We start from the raw sequence: 19866 nt of genomic DNA, 5'->3' as shown, positions 1-19866 counted from the left end.
TGGAACATCATGCCTGTGTTGAGTAAAAAAACTACATACTAACTTTGTTAAATATGTTTTTTTGAATCAATATCAAATAATTAGTTATAATGTCAAATGTGTGTATGCAGATTAATATGAATTTATGACTTAAGCTTTCAACCATAAACATGCTGATCTCGTGAAGAAACTATAATTTGGTTTTTTTTCCAACTGGTTTCCGGTACATCTCACGTGAAAAGATATACATCAAATTGAACTAATGAATTAGACATACAACAATTTGGAATACTATCATACTAAATCCCAAACCTCAAAAATCGGTAAAAAAGAGAATTAAGAAAATCCCAACAAGATTAAATTGAGAAATCAAACCTGAAATTCTACTGTGATCAAGCACTGACAGCTTATACTGAACAAAATAGAAATACCCACCAACTAGATGACCTAAATACGTAGTGAACAGTGTAGTTCAATTAGTGGGAAACAACACGAAATTGATGACTTTAAGACACTAGGTACGTCTCTGTATTGTATGGCTTTGCTAAAATTCGATAGAGAAAGGGAATTTAGGATAAAAAGTAAGCCTATTTCAGTTTTGATCGTCTTCAAGTTCTGATCGTCTTCAATCTTTAATATGTTCGTCGTATTTGACTCTTCGGTAAGAAAGGTTCCGACAAAATTCTTCATATTCAATTTTTTTGCCTATCCCAATGATTGGAGTAAAACGATAAGGAAAAAGGAAGTAGCACGAGAATGGAATTAAAGGACAATCTGGGAGGTGTAGATCGATACGTCAGAAAATGATCACATGAGTATTTGAGGAAGAAAATCAGCTGAAAACGGTGGTGGGTCTTTTTTTATATGAAACGACAGGGTTTTAGAGGTTCTATGCGTAAAGTTGGCTATATAACAGCCATATATTCCCAAAGCCCATATATATATATATATATATATATATATATATATATATATATATATATATATATATATATATATATATATATATATATATATATATATATATATATATATAAGGTCACAGCATATGATCTGATGAGTCAAACACATAACATGTTGATCCATCAACGTCAGCGTCTACTAGTCTATGATTCGACAACGCCAACACTAGCTCTACAAGTTCAACAACATCCGCTTATAGATGTTCTATTGTAATCTTAGGTATATTAGGCAGTATATTATAAAGATATATATATATATAATAGATCAGATCCCGTATCTTTATCATAAGATCGGTTCTTAGTATAAATTAGATACAATCCCGTCAATCATGGGATATACATGTATATATTAGTATATATATATATATATATATATATATATATATATATATATATATATACTACATTAGGGAAAACCGTAATGTATAGAGGACGTATGCTAGTTTGTGGTTTTGTGTCAACTGTTTTTGTGGCAAACCTCTTCTTCTTGATGAAGACAAAACCTCTTTTCTTGGTGAAAGGACATTGGGAGAACTTCTGTGTTATTTACTTTATGTTGATAATTTCATTTAGACTAGGTTTACTTTTTTTGTTCATACTTGAAGTATATCTTATCATAATACAAACCTTCAATAGGTATCAGAGCAGGTTTGTGATATACTCAAGTTATCATGTCGAATTCAAGCAATTCCAAATCCTTCAGTCTCAACAAAATACCTCCATTCGATGAATACAACTTCGCCATGTGGAAAACCAATGTCATGGTGGTTCTTGAAACCATTAACTATGAGATGAAAAATATCGTTGAAAAAGGTCCCCATGTTCCTATGTACCAACCCATGGCAAACAAAGCTTCCGTTGGACCTCTGAAGCAAAAGCCGGAAACAAGCTATGATGACGATGATAAAAGACTGCTCAGCCTTGATGTAAAAGCCAGGGACGCTATTGGAAATTCTCTTCCATAGCATGTGTATCATCTCGTATATAAAAGACGGTGCCTTATGAAGGCATTGTGGAAGTCCAGGCTACGTGAAACATCCCGATTTTCAAGACCAAAAATTTTCATTTTTAAATATAATTCTTATAAAACCATTTACTAAAAAGCAACATCAATATCATATTAACTCATAACCCATAAGTCAAATTTCATAAAACATGTCATGGAATAATAATAATAATAATAATAATAATAATAATAATAATAATAATAATAATAATATCAGAGTACAATCCCAAGGACATCATAGTGCGGAAATCGAGTGTGTGTGCGATGCGCTGCTACCGCGCCGGCTCCTTCTCTTTGTTGAAGAGGTACCTGAAACAAAACTGAAAACTGTAAGCACGAAGCTTAGTGAGTTCCCCCATCATACCACATACCATACAACATAGATACTGGCAGGCAATTTTGGGGTGCCCGACCTACCCATGTCAAGCAGTTCTGGGGTGCTGACCTACCCATGTCAAGCCGTTCTGGGGTGCTGACCTACCCATGTCAAGCAGTTCTGGGTTGCTGACCTATGCGTGTCAGGCCATTCTAGGGTGCCTGCCTACCCTCCAGTCTATCTCACCCGGTCACAGGTACTATTTCACCCCTTACTACTATCACATAATAACATATCATAATCAAGTTGTCAAACATATCTCAGGTGTCCGACCTACCCTTTGGTCCTAACAACCGAATCTGTAACGACCAAAATTTCAAAACAATTAAAACTTTCCAAAAACCACCCATTTTAATAACGTTGTTACAAAAAGGTTTTCAATACATTATTTAACAGAGCATTTTCCCAGGTTCATATCATAAAACACCAACGTGAGGAACGGTACGATCACGCCTTTGCCTTGCCACAGACTCCTGAGAACCTGAAAACATAAAACCACAACTGTAAGCCCGAAAGCTTAGTGAGATACCCCCAATATACCAACCACATATACGCCCTTCCAGGCCACGACCTTCTGGTCTAAAACATATCGCCTTCCGGCCCATAACGCAATGCCTTCCGGCCCATAACGCAATGCCTTCCGGCCCATAACATATTGCCTTCCGGCCCATAACATATTGCCTTCCGGCCCACAGCATAAAAGCATACATATCATAACAGAACATAGAGCGACCCTACATACCGGGTCACACCCCAGGTCTAGCAATCATACGCATAACACATAATCATATAACAGTTCACAGTCACCAATCGATCAACAGACCACATAACATAGCATTAATCTATTCAAGATACCGGCCTAGCTGGTCACTAGCATAACATCACCCTACGAATCAGTCAACATACTAAATGCACACATACGCCTTTCCAGGCCATGACCTTCCAGTCCACATAGCAATGCCTTCCGGCCTGCAACATATAACGCCTTCCGGCCCATATCATAACAACTGACAACTACCCGGATTTCCATCCGATAAAAAGGTTGGCCTTGGTGCCATAAACCCTAGCGATATAGTGAGGATAACTCACCTCGAAACTGCCGACTGAACAGATAGCTCAAGCTGCTCCGATCACTGATACGATCTCCACCTCTGGACAGCCACCAATGCACTGAACTCAAACAATAATCAACAATTACCAAAATACCCCTGGAACCACTGGTCAACCCTTGGTCAAAGACAAGGTCAAAGTCAACCCCTGACTGACCCTACTCGCTGAGTCAACCCGATGACTCGCCGAGTCCCTATACTCAGAACTTCACTCAATCCGCGATCTAACTCGCCGAGTCACCCCGAGACTCGCCGAGTTCAACAACTCTGAGTCCACTCGCCCTCAACTCACCGAGTCATCCCTTGACTCACCGATTCTCGACTCAACCAGAGAATATCGGGACTCTTCGACAAGACTCGCCGAGTCTAAGAACAGGCTCGCCGAGTCTATGGCTATCTTCAACCTACTCGCCGAGTTGTTCATACAACTCGCCGATTTCCAAGCCATCTTCATCCGACTCGCCGAGTTGTTCTTCCAACTCGTCGAGTCCCAGCTCATCTTCAAGCAACTCGTCGAGTTCACCCATGTGACTCGCCGAGTACCACCGATCTGAATCCATACAGAAGCATCCCAGACCATGCAATTGATCCAAAACATAGATCCAACCTCCTACAACTCATCCATCACGTAAAGTGGCAAACTTTACGTGAATCCATAGAGATCTAGGCCATATTCACTCATAACTAGGGTTTGGGACTTGCAAGCTTCACTAAACAATCCAACACAGGGACTTTCATGCTCTCTAATTCTTCTCTACTCCAGATCTGAGGTAGCAACCTCAGATCTACCCTCTAGACTTCCAATTACATCCAAAGGCAAGATCCCACAAACCCCAAAATGAAGAAACAACATACAATCGGACCAAGAACGAAATATTACCTCCAATGGATGCCCCCAACTGCAATGAAGTTGATTCCAAGCAAAGCCCCTTGCCCCAAGCCTTCAATTCCCACAAAATTCCTTCAATGATTACTTCTCCAAGCTTCAATCCACTCAACAATGGAGCTCCTCTGCGATTTAGGGTTTCTGGAACTCAAGAGGGAAATAAAGAGGCTGGGGAAGGAACATAATGTTCCTTATATAGGGCTCAACCCCGAGAATTAGGGTTTTCTCCACCTAGCGCCTACTCGCCGAGTCCATCTCATCGACTCGCCGAGTCGGCTACTTAACACGCGGCCAAGTCGCGACTCTACTCGCCGAGTCCAGCCATGGACTCGCCGAGTCACTCTTTCCCAAATAACACTTTTGGCCCTTCAACTCTACTCTCGCTATTTCGGGATGTTACAATTCTCCCCCACTTATATTAGGCTTCGCCCTCAAAGCCTATAGCAGCTCAACTCCAAGGTACTCCCGCAACGCGCCACCTGACCTCTACCAGACCAGGTCCCACAAGGCATACCCAAACGAACTCGAATACACTTTCCTTCCCTCATGGTGTCCTGACCACCGTCTCAAATAGGGCACCGGATTCACCCTCTAATAACTTCACTTACCCCTGAGAATTACCCATAATGCAACACTGCTCCAAATCACAACCATCACTTGACTCATAAAGGCTAGAAAACCATGAACCATCGGATCCCCGATCCGAATCCCACTTTATCCCTTCCGTGACGACGGAAAAACTCATTCTCTATCTCAGAGCAACTCTCACGAGTTCTCCTCTTGCAACCGCACACACAAGATGAACCAGCTCTAACACCTTCAGGTTGGGAAACCTGATACACTGATACTATCCTCAAACATCTCCCAAGATGAACCACTAATATCCACCCTATACCCTGATCAGAATCACACTGAGAATTCAAGATTCTCTCTCTCCCTGCATCCCTTCTGAGCCTCAACAGACATCCCAAACCGGATGAGTTCCTACTTCACTGCCGCGAACACGATGCTCAAAACCATACTCGAAATACTCTAACCATAACTCTGCTCTGCAGCTTTCACTTTCGTGAACTTGCACTCCCCTACGGAGTTACACACCTTTCTCTTTTCCTTTTCCAAGGAACCCTCTTGGCCATAATGCCACCCCAAGCTGTGCCACGGTGCTCGCCCAAAGCGACACCACCCTTTTTGTGTAACCGCTATTCACATACTCTGGCTCTCATTGCAGGGGCTCTCAAGCCCATGCACTCTCTCCACTCAACAAAATCACTACCTCAACTAAACAAGATCACTAACCCGGGGCCAGACCTTCCAATGTAATCACACTGCAACATACACAATCCGAAATCTCAAACTGATCCAACAATACCATCAGAGTCTCCAGCATGACTGGACCGACTCTCATAACACACACTAGCCACTCAAGGCTATATCTCTGTGGGTCCGTACACCCAAACTCTGTGAACCCTCAGGTTCTAACTCTGGGAACCTTCCGGTTCCAACTCTAGAAACATGCACAACATAAATCCCGTGGGATTAATGCAGTACAACCCATCACATACATCAAGCATACAAATACTCTGATCACATAACCCCGGTTACCTACTCAAACTTGATCCCGGCCTACTCCCAGGCCTCCACAATCAAATGCCCTAGGTCTGTATCCCGCCCCGCATACTCGACACTCGCTCTTGTCAGCCTATACTCTGAGCTGACAGAACACTGCTGAATCCCAACAGCTAAGCACCCTCACATACTCATCGATCTCCCGGAGAATTCTCCAATTCTCCCCCCACTTAAAGCACTGACTAACAACCACCGATCGCCATTAACGACCTTCCAGAACAACCCCGCACAAAGAGAACACTTACACACTGACTGCTTCCGACAAGCATAAGCAACCCTCAGCAAAACACATCTCCTCCCTGATCAATTCGCTCAAAAGAATCCGGTCTTTCAATTATCCACTCCACGACTGCAGATACTACCCGACATTCAACCCAGTGCCGCATCTCCACTATCAACCCTCACGAATGATAACCAACGGAATTCCCAAACAATAACCCATAACCAAACCCACAACCCGCAAAAGGATGAATACTGCATCGAAAACCGCACAAGGATACCAGCACCAAAACACCAAACTATAACCATACCAAACCTTCAGGGAACAACGGATGCCAAAACGAAAACCTGAAACACCAATCCATAACCATGCCAAACCCGCGAAACAACGAATACCGCATCGAAATCCATACAAAGATACCAGCACAACAATACCCACAATAATCGCAAGATAACAAGACACTAAGAAAGGAACATACCCGCAGCTGCATCCGGCACTGCTCTGACCTCCTCTGCCGCAGGCTGATAAGTGCGACCCTGAGCCCCTAGGGGCTCCGCCCCACCCTGACCTCCACCTGAAATCCTCAAAGTGACCGGTGCGGGAGCCTGCACCGGTCCCGCAGAAAGCTATGGACAGTTGACCCTCAAATTTCCAACCTGACGACAATGATAACAAATCCTCAAATCCCGAATCGGCACTGACTGCCGACAATTCCGTGCATAGTGCCCCTCCTTTCCGCACTTACGGCATGCACCACCGGACCAACAAGCTCTGGTGTGACCCCTCCCACACTTCCCACAAGTGTGGCCACTCCAATCCCTCACTCTAACATCAACTGTCCTGGACCGTTTCGGCGCCGGCTGCGACTGCATCGGAGCCTGCCTCAGCTCATGAAACTGCAACTCAACCTCTAACTCACGCCGCCTGGCGGCCTCCTGTAACTCCAACAAGGTCTCGCACCTCTGCGCAAACACGAACTGTCTGATATCCCCCTTGAGCATACTCAGATATCGGGACATCTGAGCCTGCTCCGAAGCGAACTCAGGGCAAAACATCGCCCTCTCAGCGAACATCCTGGTGATCTCAGTCACCGACTCTGAATCCTGCTTCAGCTCAAGGAACTCTTGAGCCAATCTCTCCCTCTCATCATGCGGAACAAGCGGGTGATGAACATCTCTCGGAACTGATCCCATGAAACCGCAGCCCTCTGCGCATCTAAATATGACCCCGTGGTCAATCTCCACCAAACCTTCGCCCCGAGCCTTAACAGGTTCAGAGCACACCTCACCCTCTGATCAGCAGGGCATAAACACGTGGAGAAACACCCCTCCACGTCTGATAACCATCTCATAGCAACAATCGGGTCCTGAACTCCATCGAATGTGGGAGGCTTCGCATAATAGAAGTCCCGATACTGAAAACCCCGACTAGCTCCTCCCCTTGCCGCTGCTACAGCCGCTGTAGCTGCCGCGGCAGCCGTCTCTGCGAGAGCCGCATAACGCTCATCAAAATACTCAACCATGGCGGTCTTAATCGACCCAAACAGTTCCGGCAACTCAGCCCGGAACAATGCAGCAACCTCATCATGCAGGATCTTGCGAATCCTCGCATCCAACTCGCTCGTGCTCATCTGATCGATAACCTCAGATGGCACCGATCCACCCGGAACTCCCTCTCCAGCTCCCGATCCTGATCCGGATCCACTCTCATCATGCCTCGAAATCTCCATACTGGAAAACACCAAACCAAAACTCAGACTCATCCCACAAACCTGGGATCCAACTCTCGCAACCCAACCCTAGAGATTATGGTTTCCCTGATACGCGTATGGGTCCTGTGCTTTCAGTAGTACGGGCCCATACTACCTTCCACACCTACCCATATTTGTATGAAGTACTACCATAATATGCTAGAGAACATTCATAACGACTATCAACCCTCACCACTAGAGGAACACTGAGAATCTCCCATAAGGGACCCTAGGCTACAGGCATCACAAATCAGGCAACATTATCATGAATTCCTGAAGATCCCTAGCCTAACTCTAGCATGCTTTTCTATCAAGCTCAATAAAACAAATATCATGTATGGTATCTTGGGGTTACTTACTGGCTCCGGCTGATCGTACCTCCGCGTCCTCCCTTTACTTAATTTGAAAACCATTTTAATTTTCTCTTTTTAAAAACCTCCTCGATTTGAGACTGGAGTCACACGAATGTTCCCCCAATTCACTCAAACCAAGGCTCTGATACCAACTTGTAACGACCAAAATTTCAAAACAATTAAAACTTTCCAAAAACCACCCATTTTAATAACGTTGTTACAAAAAGGTTTTCAATACATTATTTAACAGAGCATTTTCCCATGTTCATATCATAAAACACCAACGTGAGGAACGGTACGATCACGCCTTTGCCTTGCCACAGACTCCTGAGAACCTGAAAACATAAAACCACAACTGTAAGCCCGAAAGCTTAGTGAGATACCCCCAATATACCAACCACATATACGCCCTTCCAGGCCACGACCTTCTGGTCTAAAACATATCGCCTTCCGGCCCATAACGCAATGCCTTCCGGCCCATAACATATTGCCTTCCGGCCCATAACATATTGCCTTCCGGCCCACAGCATAAAAGCATACATATCATAACAGAACATAGAGCGACCCTGCATACCGGGTCACACCCCAGGTCTAGCAATCATACGCATAACACATAATCATATAACAGTTCACAGTCAGCAATCGATCAACAGACCACATAACATAGCATTACTCTATTCAAGAGACCGGCCTAGCCGGTCACTAGCATAACATCACCCTACGAATCAGTCAACATACTAAATGCACACATACGCCTTTCCAGGCCATGACCTTCCGGTCCACATAGCAATGCCTTCCGGCCCACAACATGTAATGCCTTCCGGCCTGCAACATATAACGCCTTCCGGCCCATATCATAACAACTGACAACTACCCGGATTTCCATCCGATAAAAAGGTTGGCCTTGGTGCCATAAACCCTAGCGATATAGTGAGGATAACTCACCTCGAAACTGCCGACTGAACAGATAGCTCAAGCTGCTCCGATCACTGATACGATCTCCACCTCTGGACAGCCACCAATGCACTGAACTCAAACAATAATCAACAATTACCAAAATACCCCTGGAACCACTGGTCAACCCTTGGTCAAAGACAAGGTCAAAGTCAACCCCTGACTGACCCTACTCGCTGAGTCAACCCGATGACTCGCCGAGTCCCTATACTCAGAACTTCACTCAATCCGCGATCTAACTCGCCGAGTCACCCCGAGACTCGCCGAGTTCAACAACTCTGAGTCCACTCGCCCTCAACTCACCGAGTCATCCCTTGACTCACCGATTCTCGACTCAACCAGAGAATATCGGGACTCTTCGACAAGACTCGCCGAGTCTAAGAACAGGCTCGCCGAGTCTATGGCTATCTTCAACCTACTCGCCGAGTTGTTCATACAACTCGCCGATTTCCAAGCCATCTTCATCCGACTCGCCGAGTTGTTCTTCCAACTCGTCGAGTCCCAGCTCATCTTCAAGCAACTCGTCGAGTTCACCCATGTGACTCGCCGAGTACCACCGATCTGAATCCATACAGAAGCATCCCAGACCATGCAATTGATCCAAAACATAGATCCAACCTCCTACAACTCATCCATCACGTAAAGTGGCAAACTTTACGTGAATCCATAGAGATCTAGGCCATATTCACTCATAACTAGGGTTTGGGACTTGCAAGCTTCACTAAACAATCCAACACAGGGACTTTCATGCTCTCTGATTCTTCTTTACTCCAGATCTGAGGTAGCAACCTCAGATCTACCCTCTAGACTTCCAATTACATCCAAAGGCAAGATCCCACAAACCCCAAAATGAAGAAACAACATACAATCAGACCAAGAACGAGATATTACCTCCAATGGATGCCCCCAACTGCAATGAAGTTGATTCCAAGCAAAGCCCCTTGCCCCAAGCCTTCAATTCCCACAAAATTCCTTCAATGATTACTTCTCCAAGCTTCAATCCACTCAACAATGGAGCTCCTCTGCGATTTAGGGTTTCTGGAACTCAAGAGGGAAATAAAGAGGCTGGGGAAGGAACATAATGTTCCTTATATAGGGCTCAACCCCGAGAATTAGGGTTTTCTCCACCCAACGCCTACTCGCCGAGTCCATCTCATCGACTCGCCGAGTCGGCTACTTAACACGCGGCCAAGTCGCGACTCTACTCGCCGAGTCCAGCCATGGACTCGCCGAGTCACTCTTTCCCAAATAACACTTTTGGCCCTTCAACTCTACTCTCGCTATTTCGGGATGTTACAGAATCGGGAGACTGTTCCCCTCCTACTACCACTAGCACATAGAACATATCATACTGGCACATAGAACACATCAAGTAATAGCAAACCAAACAATTATCACAAAGACAATTATCACAAAGACAATCATCTCAACTGTAATCAACTACTAGTGGGTCGGCCTTGGTGCCTTAGACCCACTTCTCCTGGAAGGTAACTCACCTCAATGTCGTGTAGTGTTTGCACTGTCCTCGGTACGGAAATCAACTCTTCTCGACTCTTCGATCCCTACACAACATCCTTTCTAAGTTACCATTTCACACTCATAACCCCTACAAGGGTCAACTCAAGTCCAAGTCAAAGTCAACTTTGGTCAAAGTCAATATCTGGTTGACTAGACTCGCCGAGTTGGTCCACCAACTCGTCGAGTTCCCATGTCCACGGAGTGCTACAACCCCGTCCCTACTCGTCGAGTCTAGCAAGAGCTCGACGAGTTTGCCTTCAACAAAACATCGGGACCTTTTTCAACTGACTCGTCGAGTTCATCTTCATCCGTATGAAGGTGTTTAGTCTATGACTCGTCGAGCTCTCCTTGAATTCGTTGAGTCCGTCTTCATGTGGTTGGGACATTGCCTTGAACTTGTTGACTTCCTCCTTGCACTCGTCGAGTCCTTCGATCTTCAAGTCCATAACAAACCCCCAATAGGCTGAGTTTTCCTTCAACTCAACCAAAGACCATTTCTAGAAGACGTTTGGGGGAAACTGCGACCCGACTCACCGAGTCCCATGAACGACTCGTCGAGTCCCTTTTTGTCCAAAACTATACAGTCGATTTCAGTGGGTCTTAGTGCATCCAAATCATAGGTCTGACCTCCTAGGGTCCATTTTATACGTAAAACTACGAACTTGATGTCTATGCATGGGGTTTTTGGCTAAAAAATCCATAAAAAGGGGTTTATATGATGCATGGGTCTCCCATGGCCATAAAGTTGGCACCTTTATGCCATGGGAACCCTCAATGGTTCTAGATCTGAATTTCTTATCCCAGAATCGTGGTTGCATCCAAGAATAGCTCCAAAATGGCTTCCAAAAACCCTAAGTTACTCCAAAAAGAGTATCTAATGAAAGGAGAAGCAAGTTCTGGACTTTTTACCTCCAATAAATAGGAAATGAAGCAAAACCTATGGATCTCCTTGCTCCTTCTGAACTCCCAAGCTCCTTCTTCTGCTCTTCAACCTTCTAACTTGCACAAAATGGTACAAAGAGCTCAAAATCACTCAAAAATGGTTAGGGTTTCGTGGGGATGGTCTGAGGGTGTTGATGGCTGTAAAGGAAACCACTTAAGGTGTTTAAATAGGGTGCAAACCCTAAATATTAGGGTTTCATCTAGACAGTCCTACTCGTCGATTCGGGTTCCCGACTCGTTGAGTAGGTTACTTAAAACCCGCATCCAAAGTCTTGTCTCCTCAACGAGTTGGGCCTCCAACTCGCCGAGTCCTAGTGTAAAAACATAAAATCTTTAAATTTAAAATACGTACCGGGAACCGGGCGTTACACTACGACCACCAATAACCTTAATCAAAGATACGAGCATTTTTTTTGCTCAACAAGGTGAGTCTCTTACTCAAACCTTCAATAGGTTTAATTGTTTGGTTAATGATATGTGCAAGCTGGGAATCACTAGGTGTAACGCCCGTGAGTTAGGGCTAGACGTTAAAGGGATAATAATAATAAATATTCATTTTATTAAATAAATAAAATCTTCGAATACGATAATTGTTTGTCGTACGCATTACGAGTTATATAAGTACATCCAAGGATGAATACAAGTAGTGAAACGGTATTTTTGTGTTACATCTGTTTTTCGATGATAATTATCCCTATATATTTTACCACGTTAGCGATTGGTGATTAACTTTAATATATCATAAGATAATATCAATCAAACTAGTTGTTTTATATATATGATGTATTAAATAAATAATAAAGAAATTAATTAATTATTCATTAAAAATAAACGTTTAAATGTCTATACAGAGGTCGTTGGAGATTGTGATATATTAAATAATCATATATACATATCTCTTATATATGTACGAATAGAAATAGTTACTAAAGTGATGGTAAAAATAATGATATATGTATATTATAGTTGTCAATTTACAAAGTACGTAATTAAATGATTATATATATATATATATATATATATATATATATATATATATATATATATATATATATATATATATATATATATATATATATATATATATATATATATATATATATATATATATATATATATACTTTGAATTTTTGTTAAAGTTTTATAGCGTGTATATGTAAGTGTGGTGAAAATGGATTGAAATTCAAACATGCATATAACGTGTGGATTAGAAGTTAGAACATCCAAAATAAATGAGGTGTCCATGTAGTAAAGAAAAAGGGATACGTGTTGATAAAGGAAATTTGTACATTAAATTTTGGATATATATGAAGGTAACGTGTCAACTTTTGGGCTTTAAGCGATATGAATTATTCGAAAGAAGGCGGTTCAAATCAGAATATAAGTAGATGAGCTAAACAAAACATTTTGTATCATAGTTAGATTAGCATCAACTATTTAGTTTGATCATCAAGATTGAGATTAAAGATTAAGAAATCCTATTGGTCGGTATGGCGAAAAATATCACAACCACGTATAAATAGCCCAAAATGTTGTATTTCATCGATTAAAATTTCGAACGTTCAAGAGGTGACTCGTAGATAAAGGAAGTGCATAACGACGCCGACTACGAAATTACGCTTGCAAAACGAGATAAGGTTTCGACAAGATAATAAGTTGGCAAACAAGTAAAGATAGTAGTTAGTTTCCACTAACTAGCTAGGTGAGTGCATAGTTACTTTTATGAACATGATTTTAATACAAGTATTAATTAAAATTTTAAATATTTGTTGAAAGTTTGTATGTCAGTTATATGTGTTGCCTGAAATATGTGTTAGATATATATTTGATGATATACAATGTGCGAACCAGTTCTGGTTCTATATGTGTTAAGATGTATATATATATATATATATATATATATATATATATATATATATATATATATATATATATATATATATATATATATATATATATTATTACGTAGTAATAATAATAATAATAATAATAATAATAATAATAATAATAATAATAGAAGTATTATTTCTAAAAAAAAAGTAAATTAATACCTAAAACTCTGTGTTAAGTATATACTAGTTAGCGTTGCCTAAACGAAGATGGTATTGAAAATTGATTATAAGCATTGTAGATTTGCCAGTGATGAGATAAGACTTAAAAGGGGATGTTTAATTCAACGAAGTGTGAACATTGGGTAGCCTCTTATTAAGAGTACGTGTGTACTGAGATTGATGATCGGCAGAGTACGTCCTACGTATAGAAGTACATTTTATGTACGAAGTCTTTTTCAAAGCTCTGTGTCTCGGGTGCTACTTGTGCCATGGTATTATTATGTTCTGGGGTACGAGTCCTACTCATGCATGGGTAGTATAATATGCCAGAAGTACTATCATGTATAAAGTCTTTTTTTGACACTATTGTGTGTCGGTTACGGGAGCGTACGGGAGTACTTTATTAGTATTTCCCCATACTTTTATTTTGAAGAGCTTTGGAGTCATCGTTTCTTTTATGAAGTGATCGGACGAGCTTCATGTGTCAGCGTTTCCTTTCACGAAGTAATTGAGGGAACTTCATAGACTGCCTAATGAAGTGTATCGGTGATAGACCACTACTAGGTATGTCTGGTGTTATATTGTCGGATAGGGTGAGTCTGGGGGTAAATACCCCATGGTGTCAGACCACTGCTAGGCACAATTATCTAGATAACTACCCCTGACTTAATTGTCTTGTGGTTTTTACGAACGAAGGTTCGTGGTGAAAATTATTCCATTCCCCTCATTTGATGTCTTTATTGATCCTCGTTTGCTGCCAGGGAATTTCCGAAGCAGCGTCGTCAGTTTGTTGTTCATATTCTAGGCTAGACCTCGTAAGATCATTATATATGATCAGTACATGGGGATTGACGGGATGTGATAGATTGTTTTAGAGATATGATATATATGTGTTAAGGATAATAGTGGTTTTGCAGGTTTGAGATACACATTATTATCACATTGTGGGATTGAAAACCCTATGTATCTCACCAGGTTTCCCAACCTGACCCACTTAATTTATATGCATCACATGTAGCAACGTAAGACTATTGAAGACTCGAGTATGATGCTGAGAGAGGACCTGCAATAGAGTTCAAGGGCACCAGGTCTTTACGCTGTAACATATGTTGTGTATCAGTTATGACATCCCAAGAGTTGTATTATTTTGAGACAATATTTTGTACTCAAATTGTTTTAATATACGGGGAATTTCCGAAATAAAAGATATTATGATTTTGAAAGCGTAAAGAAATATTATTTTTCAGTTCTGAAAATTAGGGATGTCACACTATGCACTCATCACATTTGGTTCTAAAGTTTCTTGATTCTTTTGGGAAGAGCTGGGAACATCACGTTGATGTTCTTAAGAATGGTGTGAAGATCGATTCCATGGATCTGAATTCGTTGTTCGATAATTTGTGAAATTATGAAGAGACTAAAGCTATTCGTAAAGAATTCAAGAAGGACTCGAACAATGAAAAGTATGTTGCCCTGATGTCTCGAAAGGAAACAATAAAACACATCAGAGAATCAGAGAACTCAGATCAGGGTGAACAAAGTGATGAAGATCTCACCGATGAGCTTATTGCCAGCGTTGCACTTATCGTCAAGCGTTATGAAGAAAGTAGAGAAAATGGGGTTAGAAGAGTTCAATTCAAAGGAAGCAGTTCAACAAAAAGATCCACCTTAAAGAAGAAAGGCTCAGGTAACTACTTTAATTGTGGAAGCCCTAACCATTTTTCCAGGTATTGCAAGGAGAAGAGAGAAGCCTAGAGTCGTGAGAATTATGAAGTCTTGTACAAGAAGCTAGTGGCTCATATGAAGAAAGAAAACGTCTCTTTGCCAAAAATTTTCATTGCAAAACAAGAAGATCATGAAGAGTGGGTGGATGAAAAAGAGACTTCTGAAGATGAGGCATTGAACGTTAAGCGTCTCATGGAACTTGTAAATGATTCCCCTGATGACATATGTGACGTTGATAGTTCTCACTTTGACGTTGAATCTAGTCCAAATCTAGGTCAAACTTATTACCTAGAAAGTGGAAGATCTAGACACCTAACCAGTTACAAGTCTCTCCTAACAAATTTTGCGAAGAAGGATGGTCTAATGGTGACGTTTGGTGATAATAGCGGAAGAGCTGTTTCAGGTGTTGGAACTTTTGAGTGCAGGGCGTTCAAGCTGAAGGATGTATTCGATGTAGAAGGACTCAAAATCAACTTCATCTCCATCAGTCAACTTTGTGACGCTGGTTAAAAAGTTATTTTCAATCGTCATGAGGGAAAAGTGTTTGATGTTGAAAACAAAATCGTGCTTTCTGCTCTTAGGGAGAATGATATTTATATGGTTTGAATTGTTAATTTTGACATTGATACTGTATCTTTGTTTCATGTTTTGATATTTTTAAAACTTTGAACATAAGTTGCTATACATTTAATTTATATTTTAGTTTTCTTGCATTAAAAAAAAAATTATTCCTTACCAAAGAAGTATACACTATGAATACATTTTCTCTTTCTACTAACATTTCCTACATGATCTTCTATATCAATAGTGACCTCTTCTGACTGATCTCTTTGAAGGAATGAGTGTGTCATTCCTTAAATGCATCACTCCCCTTATGAAATCCCGTTGACGCTAACTCTGCATCTTTTTTTAGCACCAATAGCTCTCACACCGTCACAGATGCTCATGTTAATAAGAACAGATGGGGGATAATTGTGCAACCAAGTGGTCTTGTTGGAACACATTTCTTCTGTCTTGAACTGCCTATTTTTGCTTCAATGAGATGAGATGAAGTTAGGTAACCTAGCTCGACTAATTTATAGAGATTTTGTCACTATAACTTCATCCCCTCAAAGATCCAAAGGCGCCTTCAAGGAGACAGCCATCCCATCTTCTCTTCCTTCAATGATATCAATGAATGGAACCTTCAAGTGTTGTCTTGGTTACTCTTATAACTCAAAGATCACAAATATTGGATCCCTCTAACTCGTTGGTAACAAAGACTAGTTCATGTTCTTTGTTTGTTCTAGGTGAACATGAAACTTGGAATCGATCTGCAGAACCTCAACGACTAAAGGTATTCTCTATCTTGTTTTATATGATTTGTGTTATTTGTGTGTAATATATTTGATCTTATTTGTTCTCTTTTTATAGCTGAAATTTCAAGTGGTAGATATCTCGGAAAATGGAAGGGCATTAATGACCATTCAATTCCAAAGATTTGATGGATCAAGTCTTATCACTTTTTTGAAAAAGCTGCACATTTTTCTGTTTAAACTATTTCGGTTTTGACTAATTATTTTGTTTGTATTCTTATATTATTCTTTTGTAACATTTTGTAAAGGAATCTGATGGTGGCAATTTGAGCCGAATATGCAACTTAAGACACATCATCGTCCCTAGAACCATGTTGTTGTATGTGACTAAATCTCTCTAAGTCTCTCATTAGTGAGACCATCTACTGAGAACATTGATTCACCCTCTCACGCTAATTGTCTAGCATTTTCTAAACTCTCTGAAGTGAGATAGACTGGTCCAAATGAAAAATATTGATAAAGAGGCTAGGGTGTTTATTTTTTTAAGTTAATCATCTTTACCTTATCCTGTCCCTGGAAGCATGCTTGTCGTATGCATCATGTCTCATGTTCTATTGAAACATTGAGCATAACCCAATGGCTTACCCTGATTGCATAGTCATCAATGTAAGAGATACTTGTCAGCTCCTTAAATGAAAAAGGTTTGTTCATGTCCCTGACCTTCTATTTTGAGGTAGACATGGTATCATTATGAATTAACAGTGAATCTTTGATTCCAGATTGCAACTTACTCTATGATACTGAAATTTAAACCACTCCTTGTTGATGAGTTAAATTGTTAATGATTCATGTTGATTTCATCTCAGCATGACTGAAACAATCCGTTCTTACCCTTACATTCTTCTTTAAAGTTTTATGATTCAGCGTAATGTACTATACGCTGATAAGAGCTTGAAAAATCTGTGCGAATGGATATATCATTGTCCATGACGTATTACACGCACCTATCCACTCTTGCCAATTTTCTTCTAATAAAAGAGATTTATGATTCAGCGTATGAAACCACACGCTAATGACATCTCGAAACACTACGTCAGTAAATGGTAGACTTAACCCACGCTATCGGGAGACATCTCAAACCAACTAGATAATCATCATCTTCTCACTGATTGATTACGCTGATGCTGATAACGTGTCTAAAGTATCTATCTTATCCAAACGGTAACTTTTTAAATGGCGTAAAAGTTCATCATTATCTTGGGATACGAGATTGTTACGGAGCATATCTCTTCTCTCATGATTACGTAAGAAAGAAGATAATGTTTGGGTATAAATTGGGAATTCACTAATCTTGTTTAATTTCACAAGTGATTCAAAAGCAATTGGCATTCTCTCAGAAATCTCTTAATCATCATCTTCCTCGCAACTTTCACCAGCACCAACGTCATCAAACGTGAATTATGGAATCAAAGATTTTGTCGAGTTTTTCAAAAGCGGCTCACTTCGGTATGTATCCTGCGACTTTCCTGAACCTTTCTACCCTAAAAAAGTATGTGAGTTCTACTACACATCCTTTGTTGATACCATTGCTCGAACCATCTGTGGAACCATTGGAGATGGTCGATATAGGGTTATTATTGATGTGGAAACCATTCGAAATTCTCTTCGCCTTCCTCTATATGATAGATACTCTAAAACTCCTTCTAAAAATAGTTTCAAGACTGTTCATGAAAAATAGGGTATAACTTCAAACTCGAGGGCCTCACTCGTGAAACCTACACGAACAATCTTCTTCAATGTTTCAATGGAGGATGGAAATATTTAACAGGTGTGATTGGAAAATGTCTTGGTCACAAGACTGGAAGTTTGGATCAGCTAAATCTCTTTGAGCTAGAAAAGAATCTTATATGCCATCTTTTACAATAAGAAACTGTATTTTACTCAAATCTTTCTTGATCAACTGATTGATTATTGTTCTGGAAACAGGAGACCAATGCATGTTCGCTACCCATGCATCATTCCTATTCCTTCTCTTTCCTCGAAAATCATCAATGTTGCTCCATCTTTTGATGATCTGTCTATTACTACAAGAATATGAAAGTGGATTGAAAATCCCTATGTGGTTGAATCCTCATACTTTGAAGAAGATGATGAAAATGATGACGTTGGTGATGAAGAAGTTAATGATAATGAGAATTCAGAAGCTGATCATCAAAAAGGAGCTGATAAGGGAGAAGACACTGATAAAGACGAAAATAATCCAGCAGCTAACATGGGAGATGACTTCACTAAGAATATGAACTCTCCCCCAAGGAAAAACAAGCGCATACATCTTTCATCTACTTCTCCTACTGATGACATTGAACATCGTGGATCAACCCCTCCCATTGGAGATACTACTGAGCTTGTGATCGAGGATGAACCTTCTCCCATGCCATCTCCTTTTCCTCAAGCTGATATAGTACATCACGTTGAAATGGTTCCTCCAACACCATCACCCATTAATGTTGTTGTTCATCATCAGGGTGACCAAGGAGAAGCCAGCTCCAACTCTGAAACTAATGTGCTTTCCCAACTCTCCTTAATTGTGCAACTGACGCAGTCAATGAATAAAATATTGACTAAAGTTGAAAGGAATGTAGCTACAATGAGGAGACTTATGACCTTGGATGGTGAATATGATGATGTTGATACGACTGTTGATGACACTCCACCTAACTCTCCAGGTGATAACCCTCCTCCTACATTAACAAACCCTCTTCCACCACCTCCTCCACCATCACATCCTCCTCCAAAAACTCCTTCTCCTCCTCCTAACTCTCCTCCCCAATCTGATGCTGCCAAAAAGGGGGAGAATTTTCAAGAGGTCGTCATCCAATGCAGATGGTTATTGCATCTTAGCCTAAGATAAGTGAAAGGAGTGAAGCTAAAATTGATTCTCTAGGGACTACTGATGTTGATGATGTTGGATTAATGTCTAAGTCCATAACTATAATTGGTAACACTTGACCCGACCCGGCATGGTCCATTTGGGTTGCATGGCATCATGCATTTGGATAGACTATAATGAGAGAAATAACACTTAAGGATTATTAATATATTATAAGTTCTAAT

General features: G+C 40.8%; 1 protein-coding gene across 1 annotated transcript; it reads left to right on the top strand.

Moving 5' to 3' along the window:
* The first annotated feature begins 17388 nt into the window (after positions 1-17388).
* LOC122195163 (uncharacterized) lies at positions 17389-19663 on the top strand. The gene is made up of 2 exons (XM_042896717.1): positions 17389-17418; positions 18854-19663. Exons 1-2 carry the CDS (start codon positions 17389-17391, stop codon positions 19661-19663), a joined length of 840 nt encoding a protein of 279 aa, XP_042752651.1.
* Positions 19664-19866: the final 203 nt, after the last annotated feature.

The sequence above is a fragment of the Lactuca sativa genome, chromosome 7 (genome assembly GCF_002870075.4).
Source record: "Lactuca sativa cultivar Salinas chromosome 7, Lsat_Salinas_v11, whole genome shotgun sequence".
NCBI classification, from domain to species: domain Eukaryota; kingdom Viridiplantae; phylum Streptophyta; class Magnoliopsida; order Asterales; family Asteraceae; genus Lactuca; species Lactuca sativa.
Note: the sequence above shows the minus strand (reverse complement) of the source record. Positions and strands in the feature narration are given on the sequence as shown.